We start from the raw sequence: 16,907 nt of genomic DNA, 5'->3' as shown, positions 1-16,907 counted from the left end.
CTTGACAAATGGGTTTTGGTGAAGTGTTAGGAATGAAAGCCTGACTGGAGCGGGTTCAGGGATATCAGAGAAGAAGCAATGAAGACAGGTGATAAAACTGCTTTTTTGAAGATATTTTAAAAGCTGCAGGTTCTGCCTCCCAAATATCACAGGGACTCATCCTTGTCCTCATCCTTTTAAAGGGAGATAACATATATGCGGTGATTTCAGTGTCTCCTTTGGAATTGGAAAGGCCAGGGACTTGCTTCCAGCTCTGCATGGCTGACTATAAGCAGTCCGCCCCAGTAAGCCCCCGTTTCCCCTGTGAAGTACCTCACGGGATTGTTGTGAGGTGAAGCAGAGGATTTGCTGGGTACCAAGTACTCAGGAAGCAATGTCTTAGTCTCTGTCAGTTCCTCCTCTACATTTTCACCGCAGATATGTTTCTTAGGTGTGTATCTGACTGTGTGCGTCTCTCGTGAAAAGCTCTGCCTTCTCCCTGGTGGTGGAAGCTCGTTAGCATCGGTACTCAGGATCCAGCCGCTTCGGGGAGGCAGAAGCTGCACGTTGTCAAATGAACTGTGTACCTGGTGGGGGTGGAGGGGGGTAACTTGTTGATCCCTCTGCCCTTTTGAAACCCAGTTCAAATGTCACCTCTGATAAGCCCCATCCACCCACAGCCAGAGGTTCCTTTCTCTGCACCTGAGAGCAATTGATACGTAACTCTGTTATGTACTCATCACAGTTTACCGTTTCCCCCACTAGATGCTGAGTACTGAGATTGTTGTTATGTATCTGTATTTCCAGCCCCTAGCATGTTACTTTCTTAAACAATTGTTATTGATTTCCTACCACTGCTGATGCTAAGTCACTTCAGTCTGTCGGACTCTGTGTGGCCCCATAGACTACTACAAGCTTACTTTGTTTTTTTTGCCGGCTTTGGGATCTTAGTTCCCCAACTAGGGATCCAACCTGTGCCCCTTTCCACTGAAGTGTGGAGTCTTAACCACTGGATGGCCAGGGAAGTCCCTCCAGGCTTACTTTTAAAGAACAGATGTTTTAAACTGTAAATAAGAGGGGAGATTATTTACGTACAGTATTTCTATTGGGTGTGTGTGTGTGTGTGTGTGTCTCACAACCTTTAGTCCTACTGCCATGCCCAGCCCCACCCTGAAAAGCATGTTCCCCTTCAAGAATCAGCTTGAATCTTTCTGGGAGCCTTTCCTGACTCTTCATGTAGACTTAGGAGCCTTCTATTGTAGTTCTTTGGTGGGGCCTAGGGCTGCTCCATTCAGTTATAATGAGGCGTTTGCACACGCCTGTCTCCTTCAGGAGACCATTAGCTTGATGGTAGGAACCCTAGTCTTCCATGGGTGTATCTCTGGTCCCAGCTCATTGCTTATCTTATTGTAAAGGCTGAATACTTTTTTTTGGCCTTGGCATTGGGGATCTTAGTTCCCTGACCAGGAATCAAACCCACACCTTCTGCAGTGGCAGGGCAGTCTTAACCACTGGACAGCTAGGAAAGTCCCTGAATACATTTTGAATAAAGGGGTTTAGAAGTACTAATTTCATTTTAAATAGTTGATATGCTAGTGAAGTAAATGAAGAGATCCTCATTACTGTTTTGTTTTGTTTTGTTTTGTTTTTTGAGGTCCTTTTCATGTCCTTGTAACCCTCCAGAAAGAAGGCCAGAAGTTGACTACAGGTGATGGAAACATTAAAATTTATTTTTTTAACCTTTCAGTAGGCTTCAGTTGGAGAAGGAAATGGCAACCCACTCCAATATTCTTGCCTGGAGAATCCCATGGACAGAGGAGCCTGGCAGGCTATAGTCCATGGGGTCACAAAGAGTCGGACACGACTGAGTGACTAACAACAACACACTTCAGTAAGATGTATCTGTTTTGCAAATTGTTTTACAGAAATATACCTGTTACCCAGGAAAACACTATATGTGTTTTTTTAATTAATTTATTTTTTAATTGAAGGATAATTGCTTTACAGAATTTTGTTGTTTTCTGTCAAACATCAGCATGAATCAACCATAGATGTACATATGTCCCCTCCGTCTTGAACCTCACTCCCACCTCCCGCCCCATCCCACCCCTCTAGGTTGATACACAGCCCCTGTTTGAGTTTCCTGAGTCATACAGCAAATTCCCATTGGCTTTCTATTTCACATATGGTAATGTAAGTTTCCGCGTTACTCTCTCCACACATCTCACCCTCTCTCGCCTCCCCTCCCCCCATGTCCATAGATCTGTTCTCTATGTCTCTTTCTCCATTGCTGCTGCTGCTAAGTCACTTCAGTCGTGTCCAATTCTGTGTGACCCCATAGACGGCAGCCCACCAGGCTCCCCCGTCCCTGGGATTCTCCAGGCAAGAACACTGGAGTGGGTTGTCATTTCCTTCTCCAATGCATGAAAGTGAAAAGTGAAAGGGAAGTCGCTCAGTCGTGTCCGACTCTTCTCGACCCCATGGACTGCAGCCTACCAGGCTCTTCCGTCCATGGGATTTGCCAAGCAAGAGTACTGGAGTGGGGTGCCATTGCCTTCTCCATTGCTGCCCTGCAAATAAATTCATTAGTACCATCTTCCTAGATTCCATATATATATGTTAGTATATGATATTTATCTTTCTCTTTCTGACTTACTTCACTCTGTATAATAGGCTCTAGGTTGATCCGCCTCATTAAAACTGATTCAAATGCCTTTTTATGGCTGAGTAATAGTCCATTGTGTATATATACCACAACTTCTATATCCATTCATCTTGTATGTATTTTTTTAATTTTTTTTTTTTCTCAACTTGAACTTTGAATTCTTGTCTTTTAGCTTGGGTTATGGTAATGTCAGCCAGACTTCTCAGAGCCCTGGCTGGATCTCGCCATATTTTGTCAAAAGCATGTCAGTGCCAAAGACTTATTCATCAAATGTTAAAACCACTTAAGGAATTTGAGACTGCAGCACGCACAGCCCTGACAAGAAATCAGAACTTGGATTTGTTCTTTCCTGATGCAGCAACTGGTGGTTTGAATAAGTCTCAGATCCTGCTGATGAACCAGAAAATATCAAATACAAATGTACTCCCTCCATTCAACACTGCGTGTTGCCAAGATGGAAAAGCTCACCTTCCAACCAGGAACTCTGTCAGTACTCACAGGAAAGTGACTCACAAACCAAATCTGCTAGGTTCTAAGTGGTTTATAAAAATATTAAAGAGACATTCCTCATCTGTGTCCACGGAAACAGTTTCTAAACAAGACTTTCCACAAATCAAGAGACCACTGAAAGCTTCGAGGACCAGGCAGCCGTCTAGGACCAATCTTCCAGTTCTGCCTGTGAACGAGGTAAAAACATGGGTGGTGGTAGCGCCTCTGTTCTCTGATGATCTCCCTGAACCCCTGTGTGTCCCAGCTTGGCCTCCCTGCCAGCATAGGAGAGCACCTGCTCAATGCTGCTTTCAGGGTCTTTGAAGCTTAGTAGTACAACCTGTTGGAGAATGCGATGGCACCCCACTCCAGTACTCTTGCCTGGAAAATCCCATGGACAGAGAAGCCTGGTAGGTTGCAGTCCATGAGGTCGCTAAGAGTTGGATATGACTGAGTGACTTTACTTTCACTTTTCACTTTCATGCATTGGAAAAGGAAATGGCAACCCACTCCAGTGTTCTTGCCTGGAGAATCCCAGGGACGGGGGAACCTGGTGGGCTTCCGTCTGTGGGGTCACACAGAGTCAGACATGACTGAAGTGACTTAGCAGCAGCAGCAGCAGCAGCACAACCTGTTACCTCCAAAAGGAATCAGCATCGTAATTAGAGGAATTAGTGGTAGATATAAAGGGCTTCCCAGGTGGCTCAGTGGTGAAGAACCCACCTGCCAATGCAGGCGACACGGGTTTGATCCCTGGGTTGGGACAATTCTTGGAGGAGGAAATGGCAGCCCACTCCAGCATTCTTGCCTGGCAAATCCCATGGACCGAGAAACCTGGCAGGCTACAGTCCATGGGGTCACAAAGAGTTGGATGTGACTGAGCAGCTGAGCACGAACTCACCATATGTATAAAGGCAAAATAGAGGCAATTAAATATAAAAATGTAGTTTATAAAAGGATTAGTTAGTGGCCTAAGGAAATTTTGGAAAAGATTAGTATTAAGTTCACTTTAGGAATAGTGCTATTAAAAAGCCCCCACTTATGGAGAAGGAAATGGCAACCCACTCCAGTATTCTTGCCTGGAGAATCCCATGGACAGAGGAGCCTGGTGAGCTACAGTCTATGGGGTGTCAAAGAGTCAGACACACACACACACACAAAAAAAGCCCCCACTTAAAAAAACTCAAACTATAGAAATTCTATATTAAGTTTAAGAAAAAAATTTTAAGTTAACTGTGTAGACAGGTAAGCACTTCTAAGCTGATGATGACTGTGTGGGAGCAGGTGGCAAAGGACGTGGCAAGTTAGAATTGAAAAAGCAGAGTCAAGGTCTTTGCTTTTTTATCCTTTGAAGGTTGAAGGGGGTCCCTGTTATGAGGTTTATGGGAATTTCTCTACAATATGCTTTTCCCCACTAAATGGTAAATATTTAAGGTAAAGATCAAGCCCTTCATTAACATGTGTATCTTGCATGATACTTAAAACTATGCCTGATACTTAATAAATGTTTATTAAACTGAAAAGGATGGAAGAGAAGCAAAGGAATCTTAGATGTCTGTATCATCAACATTAAAAATAGGAGTGTCAAATATTTAAAATTTAATGAGACATTCTGAATCTATCAGAAAACAGGTTAGGGTCAAAACAGGTTAAAATTTCGATTTTGAGAAGTAGACCCTGAGCATTTAATTTGGTGGGTTTTTGTGTGTGTGTGTGTGTGTTTTTTTTTACTGTGAGGTTGACTTCCTTTAAAAATGTGTACAGGCCTTCTTGTCATATCCTCAGGTTGTAAAGTTAGGGGCTGATTAGTGTTAGTCACTGAGTCGTGTCTGACTCTTCGTGACTCCGAGGACTATAGCCCACCAGGCTCCTCTGTCCATAGGCTAGCCCAGGCAAGGATACTGGAGTGGGTTGCCATTCCCTTTGACATGGGATCTTCCTGACCCAGGGATCGAACCTGGTGTCCTACATTGCAGGCAGCTTCTTTACCATCTGAGCCACCAGAGCTGGTAAATGATTTTTATTTGGATTCTAGCTTTGTTTACATTATTGTTTTGTTTCTTTCAAACCCAGAATATAAAGGGTGGGAGTTTGGGATTCATTCTACTCTCACCCTTTTCTTTGTAGCTCTTGAGTTTTTAATTACATTGTTTCGCTATGTGATCATCTGGGAAATTTAGCATTTAAGTAACTGAAAGAAAATTAAGTGTAGAAACCTGAATTATAGCAGATCGAACACGGAGGATCAAGTCCCTTTTTTCTTTTGTTATATCTGGCAACCCAGAGCAGGATCAAGTGTCTAATGAAAGAAAGTCTGACAGAGTCAGAGATGTCACTTTTTTTTTTTAATAGTTGTTGGTTGTAAATTATCAAAGAGACATGATTTCTTTGGGTTGTCCATGGACTTGAAAGCAATTTTCCTAAATTCTGTTTTTATTTTTCTTTAGAATTTTTTTTTTCTGCTTCCAGGAAAGGATTTGAAGTAGATTTTCAAAATTTAGTGCTTCCATTGAGGTAATAGAAGCATTACATTTAAAACAGAGCAAGCAGCTGACATGAACAGAGAAAGAGATATTATCAGATACCTGATATGCATAATCCAGTTGAATGTTTAGTTTTGAGAAGCCCAGTGATTAAGGAAAAAGTAGGAATCCTCCTGGGTTGTACATTTCATGTTGTCTAACAAGAGAAAAAGAAAAACATAAGAATGTCTTGCAAGAAATAACTTTTTTTCCATCACCAAATTTAAGGCATCGTTTGTTTCCTGGGTCCTGACGTAGGACATGTTACATAATGTAGTAGCTGTGACTTCAGTTTGAGTTTTGCAAAAACAGAAAGAGTATGTTGTTTCTCTGGAAGCACAGGAAAATAATAGAAAATCTTTTCTAAGAGGTTTTCTGAAGTGATCTGAGGGACTGTGATTTTGGAGCATTATTTTCTAATGATCTTAAAGGTGAACATAAACCATAGGTCGAAGACTAGCTTTTGTCTGCCCCGAGTATTTGTCTGCCCCGAGTAGTGGGCCCCTCCATTTCCTCGTGGGCATCACGGGGCTGGCCAGTCCCCTGTGGTGGCGGAGCCCTTACCTCCACTCTGCACTGAGTCAGGAAAGGACTCTACTTTGTACCAGAAAGAGACACGCTTTGTCTCGTTCCCCATGCGTGTACCTGAACTCACCCTCTACCCGCGGCCGCACGCAAACACCTGAAACGGACTGCATGAGCCTACTTACTTACCTTCTATGTCGGAGTCAGCGCTTCACCTGGTCCCATTTGCAGAGATCCTGCCCTGTTGAGATAGTCAGCCTACATCCCATTGGCTCATCATTTATCATGACAGGGACAGTGCTCCTGGGTGGTCTGTCCTGTCTTGGAGGAGGACGATGCCTGAGGATGAGGGCCTCCCTGAGCGGCATGGATGCTGGCTGGGGGGGGACACCCAGTGGTGGCTTCAGGCTAGCACCACAGAGTGTTGTGAGATTAACTAGTGGGTGGTTAGTAGTTGTTTTTCCCCACTTCGGTTTGCTTGTGTAATGAAATAGAATCAATGCGTCACTCACGATCAAGGTACATGCCGTTCTGTGATGTGTTCGTGTCAGTTATTGGTGTGGGTGCCTGTGTATGGTGTGTATGTGAAAGGGCTTCTTTGGGTTGTACAACTCACCATGGGTTGTAGTCAAAAAGCTTAAAAGCTGAAGCCTTATACTGTGCTTAGTTGCTCAGGTATGTCTGACTCTTTGCAAGGCTATGGACTGTGGCCCGCCAGGCTCCTCTGTCCATGGGGATTCTCCAGGCAAGGATACTGGAGGGGGTTGCCATGCCCTCCTCCAGGGGATCTTCCCAACCCAGGGATCGGAATCAGGTCTCCCGCGTTGCAGGCAGATTCTTTACCGTCTGAGCCACCAGAGAAGGCCATAAGAGGCTTTATAGTAGTAATGTAAAATATATCTGTTTTATAACTTTGACCTGTAATCTGTACATGATCTTAGCCAGAAGGCTGTGAAGCGATCACCTATAATCTGTATATAACAGGAAAACGTACATTTTTTACCCCCTAGTAACATAGAAGTAAGATTACCAAAGAAGAAAAACCTTAATTTTTTTTCAGTAAAAGAACGTGAATAAAAATAAACTTTCTTTTTCAAGAAAAGTATTCCGTCAGAGTGTGTGATATTCTAAAACAAGAATCATATATAAATTTCTAGCCCCATCTGCTGGAATATGTTTTCTGTGACCAGAAGAATGAAACACTACACACACAGTGGTTTTCTTGGCTTTGGTTTGGTTTTTGTTTGTTTAACATTTTAAAATAGAAAGGCTTAAATATAAGTCATAAATCCAAGAACAATTTTAGGTTGGTTTGACACATTTATTTAAGAACAAGTTGTTGATCCCCATCCTAGAACCTGAAGTTCGCTATATATTAATATTTGTATTTGATGCCCAAAAAAGAATGGTTTATTATTTTAAAAAATCCAGAAAAAGACATGTCTGAAAGTGAAAACTTCTGGCAGAGTAAAAACATCTTTAAATGATGGGGGGGTTAACATGGAGATGACACATACTGTTTCCCTTTACCAAATGGATTTAAATACAGTCTTGAAATCAAAAAGCAAAGGAAATAAAACTCCCCAAAGATAGGTCTAACAGGTCAAATTGGTAAACCTTGTGAATCGTTTATTCATAGAAGATTCGTAACTTAAACCGACTCAGGTCCCAGATGTTTAAGGAGGATACAGAAAGTAGCGTGGCGAGCCATAGAGGTTACGTAATGTTAGCTGAGCCATAGGCTGCGTGACACTGGCTGGAACTTTGAGCCAAACTAAATAGGAGATGGCGAGAGAAGGGAAGGTGACCATCTTCAGCAAATCTGCAAAGATCCTTGGAATGACTAAGTAAAAACAGACTGTGTTTAAAAATTTATAACCTGACTCTTTGGAGCTCAGCACATATTTTCTCATGGAAGTAGTGATTGAGTGCTTTGACTTATGCCATTTTTGAGAATGTAAAACAGTGTAAGTTTTTTTTTTTCTTCTTCTTCTGTTTTTTTAGCACAGATGGGCCTGATCAAAAACAAACGTGGTGGCGAAGCAGGCGCGAGACAGGAGGGAGTGGGAGGGACAGTGTCAACCGAAGAACCTGGCCCCCTCCTCGACCCTGGTCAGTTACTGCCAGGTGCAAAAGATGCTAGAAGTCTGGATGTTGTGTCAAATGGCACCTTATTATTGATAATTTGTTGAGACCTTGAACACAGTATGTGGGTGACTCTTAAGTTGGATAGTTCTCCCGGCTGCCAGCATAAGGCTCTGATGCTAGAGACAGCCAGCCAGTGCCATTTCCAGTACAGTAATGGGAAGACCCTCCCCTGGACTAGCTGGTGATCTTCTCCTTATCTCCTGTCTCCTCCTTCATGCGTCCTGCTCTTCCCACTGCAGCCTAAACTAAGCACATCAGCTCTAGCGGCCCAAGAAGGAACTCTGACGTCAACTGGCTGCCCTGGGATTTTGTGTAGCAGCCTTCTGAAGTTGTCAGGTTTTGCAGAGTAGAGCTTGCCTGCTGTGGCCTTTCCTGAGGCCTCTTACCTGGGGGATTCCTTTCTTTCAGTCACCTTAATCTCATATCCTGCCAGCTCCTCTTAATTCCACAGAGCCTTAAAAGAACAGCTAGTGCCCGCCGTTCTAAATCTTGAGCACAGAACCTGTGTCTGTACTCCAGTAAGCAGCTTTCATCTGGCTGTACGAGTGCACGTGTTTTTGTCACGGTGCCTTCTTACCTCTATAATGACTGGGAATCAGGCTCATCAGATATGTGCAACTGGAGGGTCCCACATCCATATATCTCACATTTGGCAACAATTTCAGCTTTTTTTCCCTAACTGAGTGAAAATCAATAAGAACAGTGTTTTGCTTCTGAGTGGATAGTTTACTGATTTTAGGTTTTTCAGGTCCTCCGTGTATTCTTCTGGTGCTTTTTAAACCACACGTTAGAACAGATGGAAGAGGCAAAGCAGGGTGAAGTCATTTCTTGAGAAGGGGCCAGGAGTTAGGTAACAAAAATAGGAGGAAGGAAGGAATGTATGTGCTACTTTTCTTAAATTGCATACTAGGAATATAACAGAAAGGGAAAGAAATTAGGAGCCAAGATGAGTAAATCTTAGGAATAAATTTTGATGTAATGACTCATAAAGCTCTTTTGACCAACACTGGGCCAAAGCACCATATGTACCAAAGACAGTAGACTCACTAATGTTCTGACAGGTGGATACTAAAATATAAAATTATGAACAAATGAAAATCCAGATGTAAACTACTTGATAGACTTTTTAACCCCCTTGCATTTTGATGCTTTAAGCATATATGTCCCCGGTGGCTCAGACGGTAAAGAATCTGCCTGCGATGTAGAAGCCCCGAGTTCTATCCCTGGGTCAGGAAGATCCCCCGGAGAAGCGAATGGCAACCCACTACAGTATTCTTGCCTGGAGAATCCCATGGAAAGAGGAGCCTGACGGGGCTATAGCCCATGAGGTTGCAAAGAGCTGGACACAATTGAGCAACTAACACAAACATGTATATCTGTGCTGTAATAACGGCTGTAACAAATGTTGAACATTTGTGCTTGTCATGGTTCTGAACAGTTGACATTCATCAGCTTGTGTAAACTTCACAACAACCTTGTTACTCTGAGTCTTTTGTTGTTTTTTTTTTTTAATGAATCTAATTCTCTGCCTGACCTCTGAGCACCTCTACCTCTGCCCGTAGCTTTTGAATTTTATTGACCACATTCAATGGTGAGGAATTTATTTTACATTCTATGTAGTGACCCAGCATACCTACATATATATGTGACAGAAAACATCATAAAATAAAAGTCCTGACTATGAATTATGAACTCTAATATTTTCTATTTCATTCTATTTTTTTTTTTTTTTAAGCAGGATTGGGCCAACTAAATCAACATCAGGACTCAATGACAGCTTGTGACCTACAGATGGACAAAAACACCGTGTGCTGGGCCATATGCTTGCCATGCGTGTACTGTACAGACACAACATAAATACCTACATGTACACACAAGTGAGACTCCTAGTGCAGAAGCCAAAGCACTCACCTCCAAACCTGCACTCATTCTCAGATCTGGAGAACTTTCAACCAGAGTGAAGTTAACCAGAGCAAAAACATCTGTAATTCCTTTGTAGATACAGACTAATCTCTGCCTGTTCAAGGCTAGTGGCAGATTACCAAATGACCTCAAATAATAATGCTGCTGGGAGCAAGAGCCATGGAAACTCAAGGTTGGACAGACTTTAAATAGCATTTCATCCTGGCGCCCATAGAATCCCTTAATCCTCTCTCATCTTTTGTTCAGTCTGCGCTTGAAGCACAACCGGTGGGGTTGGTTCCGTTTTCATCTAGGCCATTTCATCTTTTTGACTAGCAGGAGAAAGTTCTTGCATAGGTTGAGCTGAAATCTGCCTCCCTGTAATGTCTTGTTCTCCGTCTTTCTCGCATCCCTTGCCCGAATCTTTGAGATGTTTGGAGAAAAGGCTCGCCTGCCAGCTTCGCAGCACAGAGTCCTCCTCCCTGTAGTGTGACAGCCGTGTCAGGCGCCTCTTAGTAACCCATGTCATGCCCCTCTCCCTGGTGCAGGACCTGATGCAATGCACTGCGTTTGCAACCGCAGATGAGTACCATCTTGGAAGCCTCTCTCAAGATCTGACGTCCCATGGATACGTCGAAGTGACAAGCTTGCCTCGAGGTACATCTCCTTGAACCAGGGGCCAAGTATGTTAAAATGTATTAGAAAGTAATTTTCCTATGATAACTGTCTGAAATACATGTTTGTTTAGGTTTCATTTTCAATTTAAACAACAGTATCATAAAAGGGGTGTTAAATCTCTTTATGCAGATGACAAAGATAAGATTAAAATCAGTATGGTTCAGTCAGCTTTATTTATAGGATCAGTCTTATTTGGAATGATCAAAGGCCATGCCACTTCATTTCTGTCACATTTAAAAGTTATTAGTATTACAGAAGAACCATAAAATTAATAGAAATATTTTAAACTAACAGAATTAGTTAAAAGATAAACACAATATTTAAAAGGAGAATTAAACTGAGGGTTGTAGGGTAGTGTGAGGAACACTTTGAAAAATACATGAAAAAATAAGTGACTTGGAACACTTTGGAAAATTCATGAATTGACCTCAAAGTAGCAAAAATAGTAGGTGGAAAAACCTCGCTGCTACAGAGAAAATTTTTGAAAGTCACTGCCTGTAAGAAACAGTTGAAATGTCATGGTGCTCTTTGGCCTTGATGATCTGACCAGACTATTTGGTGGCAGAAAGAAATATAACTGACTTAGAAAAACATCTGTGTCCAGGGCCCCCGAGATGAAAACTCGCCCTGGGGTCTTCTTGGCTGATTGCAGAGGCTGTCAGCAGTGAGGTCTTGTGCCTCACAGACTTGGCTTCTCACACCATGCCCTGGGTCTTGCCTGTCTCATTTGTGGTGTTCTCCACTGTACGTGTGAACCTTGCCCTCCATCCATCGATGTAGTATCAGTACTCAGGGAAGTGTGAGTGCACTGAAGTTTAGGATTTGGTCTCCACCTGAATCCTCCATTCCTCTATCAGGAACTCTAAAGATTTTAGGATCCTAAGTTTAGGCCAAGAAATTAGACAGCAATTTGCATATTAATTAGTATGTTTATTAGTTGATAGATTAATGTGTTGTTTATAATTTATGATAGAATATAGTAAATACTACTAAAATAATATACAAAGTAACTACTTACTGGTGAATATATACGTATATATTTATATTTAAAATGTTAAAATATTTTAATAGCTACTGATGACTGCTGTGGTAGTTCTCATGATTGACTTTGAAATCAGATATGTTTTAAAACGGCAGGTGTCTTTGTCTCTGTGTGTTTTCTATTTTCCACACTGTCTACAATATAATTTAAAATTCAGCGAAATTTTGAGCAGTTTGAGAATATTAAAACTATATTATTAATAAAATTGTAAAGGAAGAGAATATGTTAATTGCTCCTCAACTTTTATTTCAAATTATTTATAAAAAGTTTAATTCTTTTTAAATTGAAGTACAGTTGATTTCCAGTGTGTTACTTTCAGCTGTAGAGCAAAGTGATTCCGTTTTATATTCTTTTTCTATTATGGTTTATCTTAGGATATTGGACATAGTTCCCTGTGTTATTTGGTAGGACCTTGTTCTTTATTCCTTCTCTATAGAATGGTTTGTGTCTGCTAACCCCAGGCTCCCAATCCATCCCTCCTTCACCCCACTCCCAAATTCTTGAACCATAGTCATACTGAAGCTGAGACTTTAATAATTATCAACTTCTAGTGATTACTGAATCAAAATGGGCAAGAATGAGTTCTAAATAGCTCTAATAATAGTGTCACAGGTTGTTGAATATTTTGTTCAAGTAATTTCCTGTGGTCTTCTCATTTTATCATGTTAAATACTTTCAGAAACCTTAGTAGAAAGTGTGACTGTGTTGCAGAGCACTTCATGGTGTGTGAAGAAATGATCACAAGCACTTTGTTGAAGGTGACCCTGAAACCATGTGTCACCTTGTGACATAGCTTTTTGCTCTTTTATCACAGATGCAGCAAACATTCTGGTGATGGGTGTGGAAAATTCTGCAAAAGAAGGTGATCCTGGTACAATATTCTTCTTCAGGTAAGACAGGAGAGCAACCGCAGTGGGAGGTGGGCTGTGTGGCCAGGTAATGTGGTCCTTAAAGGTGCAGGTATACCTCATCTCTTAGCAGTAAATGTGTTCAGGATTTGTGATTAAAATTTATCCTTTGGCTGTTATTTGAATAAGAGAGTTTGTTAGTTTTAGGCATTTGCTGGTAAATCCTCTTATAAAGTAATGAATTCCCCGCCTCGCCCCAGGGAAGATATCAGGGATTTTTCATTCCTTGTGTTCTAAGTTAACTTTCAGCACTATGTCATCTTTGTATCATCTGTGCAAGTCATTTATACCATGCATGATTCGTGACAGTAAAGGGTGCACTTAACATGTTATCAGAAGAGAGCCTTGGACAAGGCTAAAGCAGGAACCACTGTTGGAAATAATGGAGCTCTGCAGGATGCAGGGATGGAGGGAACCGATGGCCTCCCCCACGTTCTGGCCTGCCTGAGAGCAAGAGGCTGAAGGAGGCTCAGGTTGAGGTCATCAACAGAGGCCCACTCGGGTAACTTGGAGTGTGCTTATCTTTATATATAAATCTGGGTTTTCATTTACTGAGAACATGTAAGCATGGTGTTTCCCATTCAGCTTCAGGGCTCCTTCTCACGTATACATGCTACCTGCCCTGCTGTCTTTTCTTCCTTGCCATTTTCTTCCTTTTCTTTCTTCTCCCTCTGAAACTCTTCAGCTAAAGTTTTAGACCACCTTACGTCTCCAGAGACTTCAGCCTGGGACCCTGCCTCACATACATTCATTCCTTTTCTCTAAAGGTTGTTTTAACACCAAATACTCTGGAGCAGCTGAGTAGGCATGGTGATGATAGTAGAAACCATTTAAAATCATCTCATGTTATCCTCACAACACTTGAAGAGAGTCTTCCCCCCACCGCGCCTCCCCCCCGCCCCCCCCATTTTGCAGCTGAGGAAACCAAGGGTCAGAGGGATTGAAGTGAATTACCCACAGTTAAGGGACTGATAAGTGGCAGGACAGAAATACATGGAACATCCATAAAAATACAGACTTCGGTGAAGTTTCTCTGGTCTTAGTTCTTACAATTGCTGATAACTGACAGCCCTGTCTTTGTGTCTATGGGTGATTCATAATTGGGTTCAGCATTTAGTCTGAGTAGAATCACATCCCTTTTGACTCGAGTGAGGAATTTGGATTTCTGAGGTCCCCTAGATCAATGCCATCCAGTAGAAATACAATGCAGGCCACAAGTGCAAGCCACGTACATAATGATACATTGTTTAATAGCCACATCTTTAATTAAAAAAAATAACATGAGTTTAATTTTGAATAGCACTAATAAGAGCATCATATATTACCTAAAATTAATTTTACTGGTGCATTTTATATAATCCAGCATATTGAAACTATTATCATTTCTACATGTAACCAGTCCACAATTGATGAGATTTAGATCCTCCTTTTCTTCCTAAGTCTGTGAAACCTGGCACATGTTTTCCACTTACCGCAGCTCTCAGTTTGGAGCAGGTCTGTTTGAGGTACCTGTTAGTTACACGTGGTCACACAGGGCTTGAGCCCCATACCCTGCAGTTCCTGCGACCTCTCGTCTGCCTGGAGGCGCTTCTCTGAGCTAGTGCTCTGGCTGCTTCAGTACCTTCTCCAGTCAGCGTCCTGAGACCCTACCCTGGCCTTTTGCCACAGCTCACTCACTGCCTGGTCTCACTGCCTGTCTTCTTACCCCACCACCAGTCTGTCTGTCTGCATCTCTGTAGGCAGGATAATTTGACAGTAGGTAATTCTGACCACTACACTACCCTGCTTAAAATTCCACAGGATTTGACCAAACTCCTGATCACAGCAGGAAGTTCCTTCCGGGGTTGTCTCTTACCACCTTTGTCTCTACCCGCCCTCATCCACAGCCACTCACACCACTAGCTCTTTTTTCTGCGACATCGCATGCCTGCCTCACACCTTCTCCCGGAGCTGGGGTGTTTCCTCTGCTGTATCTCCTCCTCTCATTTTCTCGTTCGGCTTGGTAGTCTTGTACGAACAGTGTCCCTCCAGTGTGCCCCCACGTAGATCCTGCAACTCTTAGAATTCAGATTGCCAAGATTGGCCAAGAAGTTCTTTGGGGTTTTTCCATAAGATGTTACTGATGTATATGTCTGGCTGAGTCCCTTTGCTGTCCACCTGAAACTATCCCAGCATTGTTTGTTAATCGGCTATACCTCAATACAAAATAAAGAATTTAGAATTTTTTTAAAAAATTGAATCAGGTTATGAAACAACCTAGATACGTGAAATTATGTAGTATTACAATAATTGTTACTCTGCAAACCACTTGAGAAATCCATGAATTTTTGAGGGGCCAAGTTTTTTAATCAAAAGTTCAAAAAATAGCTTTTGTTTATCATATCCATCCAGGGGCCATCATGTCAAATCCATAATAAATCATATTTTTTTAATTGGCATTCTAGATACATTCTAGAAGCTACCTAAAGTATGGCTCTGTGTGTGGCCCTGAAGAATGTATTCCACCTTTAACCAAGTTTATTCTTTTAAATCAGGGAAGGAGCTGCTGTGTTCTGGAATGTGAAAGACCAAACTGTAAGTATAAATACAGTGTGAAAGCATTAAAACTTAGTTTTCTGAGAGTAAATTGTTAAGTAGCCCTCAATAACCTGAGCCATTGGATGATAAAATGACAGATAATCTTCAGTTTCTTTGCTCAGCATTACCTGATGTTGATCCTAACACTGTCATCTTCCAAAATTGTCATTTTGACTATAGGTTACCTACATTTTCCGTTCTCTGGGCACACACTGATTTGTGGAGAATCAGAAGAATCCCTGCTATACTGCAGATAGAAGAAGTGTACTTCTCACATGATAGCCTACAAATGAGTAGTGTTCACACAGTTAACTGGAAGCTGGCTGCCTTGAGTTTTATTTTAGATCAAGATCAAGTTTTCTAGAACATTTTCACTCACTGGAATTCATTTCTTTAATATCCCAATCAGGATTTGTTTAATACAGCCTTTTCAGGGGCAGTTTGGTAATACACATCAAAACTTTATGTTTAACTCAGCAATTTTACATCTAGAAAGTTACCAAAAGAAAATAATCACATTATAGGTGATGAATGATATACAGAAATGTTCAACACATTATTTACAATAGCAAAAATTAGAAATAACCAAAACACATAATAAGAGAAAGCTTGTTAAGTAGATCTGTAGAATAAAATCTACTGTATATCAGGTAGAATCTAGTGCTTAAAAGTCATGTGGGGAAAAAAGCCTGTTCCTGGGGATTGCCTGGTAGGCTTTCCTGGTGGCTCAGATGGTAAAGAATCCACCTGCAATGTGGGAGACCTGAGTTCGATCCCTGGGTTGGGAAGATCCCCTGGAGGAGGGCGTGATAACCCATTCCTGTATTCTTGCCTGAGGAATCCCCATGGACAGAGGAGCCTGGCAGGCTACAGTCTGTGGGATCTCAAAGAGCTGGACAAGACTGAGCAACTAAGCACAGCACAGCACATGATACAGTTAAATTAAAAGCAGGTTACAGACTATAACTGATATAATACCAGAGCTGTACTAAAAGTGTGCTTCGTATAATCCCAGCTTTACTAAAAGGAGGTACCCACACACATAGAGGGTGGGAAGAGAGAGACTGAGGAGTGGTTTCCTGGAGAAAGAAATATAGGCCAGCAATAGATGTAAGAAAAATGTAACCCAAATCGGCTGTTTGAAGTTGCAAAGATGTAAAAGGCTGACAATACTCAGTAATTTTTTAAGAATGCTTTCATAAATCTTTGGATTCTAAAATTGGAAATCCCGCCTGCCACAAGTAAAAAGAGACAGATTCCACATGCTGCAACTATCGATCTTGCGTGCCACAGTGAAGAGTGAACATCCTGCGTGTCACCGTTACAAGCGTGTGTCTTTTGATCTAACAAATCCTGAAGAAGTATTTCCACAGGCCCTGAGATACTTGCATCAGGCTGGTGCCTGTGACATTGTGTTAGTGGAGAGGAGAAAAAAGTCCCCCATGAATGGACATTTAGAATGGTTAAATCAG

At 41.8% G+C, this 16,907-nt stretch overlaps 1 protein-coding gene across 8 annotated transcripts in view; it reads left to right on the top strand.

Moving 5' to 3' along the window:
- RMND1 (required for meiotic nuclear division 1 homolog) overlaps nt 1–16,907 on the top strand; it is a 34,372-nt gene that overhangs the window by 2,286 nt on the left and 15,179 nt on the right. Inside the window, exons 2-6 of one of the 8 annotated variants that reach the window (XM_061428318.1) lie at nt 1,634–1,687; nt 2,817–3,331; nt 10,779–10,887; nt 12,765–12,840; nt 15,393–15,432. In XM_061428318.1, the coding sequence (XP_061284302.1) occupies nt 2,825–3,331; nt 10,779–10,887; nt 12,765–12,840; nt 15,393–15,432 (732 nt within the window). In that variant the 5' untranslated portion in view covers nt 1,634–1,687; nt 2,817–2,824. Of the gene's footprint in view, nt 1–1,633; nt 1,688–2,816; nt 3,332–10,066; nt 10,888–12,764; nt 12,841–15,392; nt 15,433–16,907 lie in introns of those variants that run through there. The other 7 variants (XM_061428320.1, XM_061428325.1, XM_061428324.1 and 4 more) reach the window with 7 other exon arrangements.

Source organism: Bos javanicus, chromosome 9 (assembly GCF_032452875.1).
Source record: "Bos javanicus breed banteng chromosome 9, ARS-OSU_banteng_1.0, whole genome shotgun sequence".
NCBI classification, from domain to species: Eukaryota; Metazoa; Chordata; class Mammalia; order Artiodactyla; family Bovidae; genus Bos; species Bos javanicus.
Note: the sequence above shows the minus strand (reverse complement) of the source record. Positions and strands in the feature narration are given on the sequence as shown.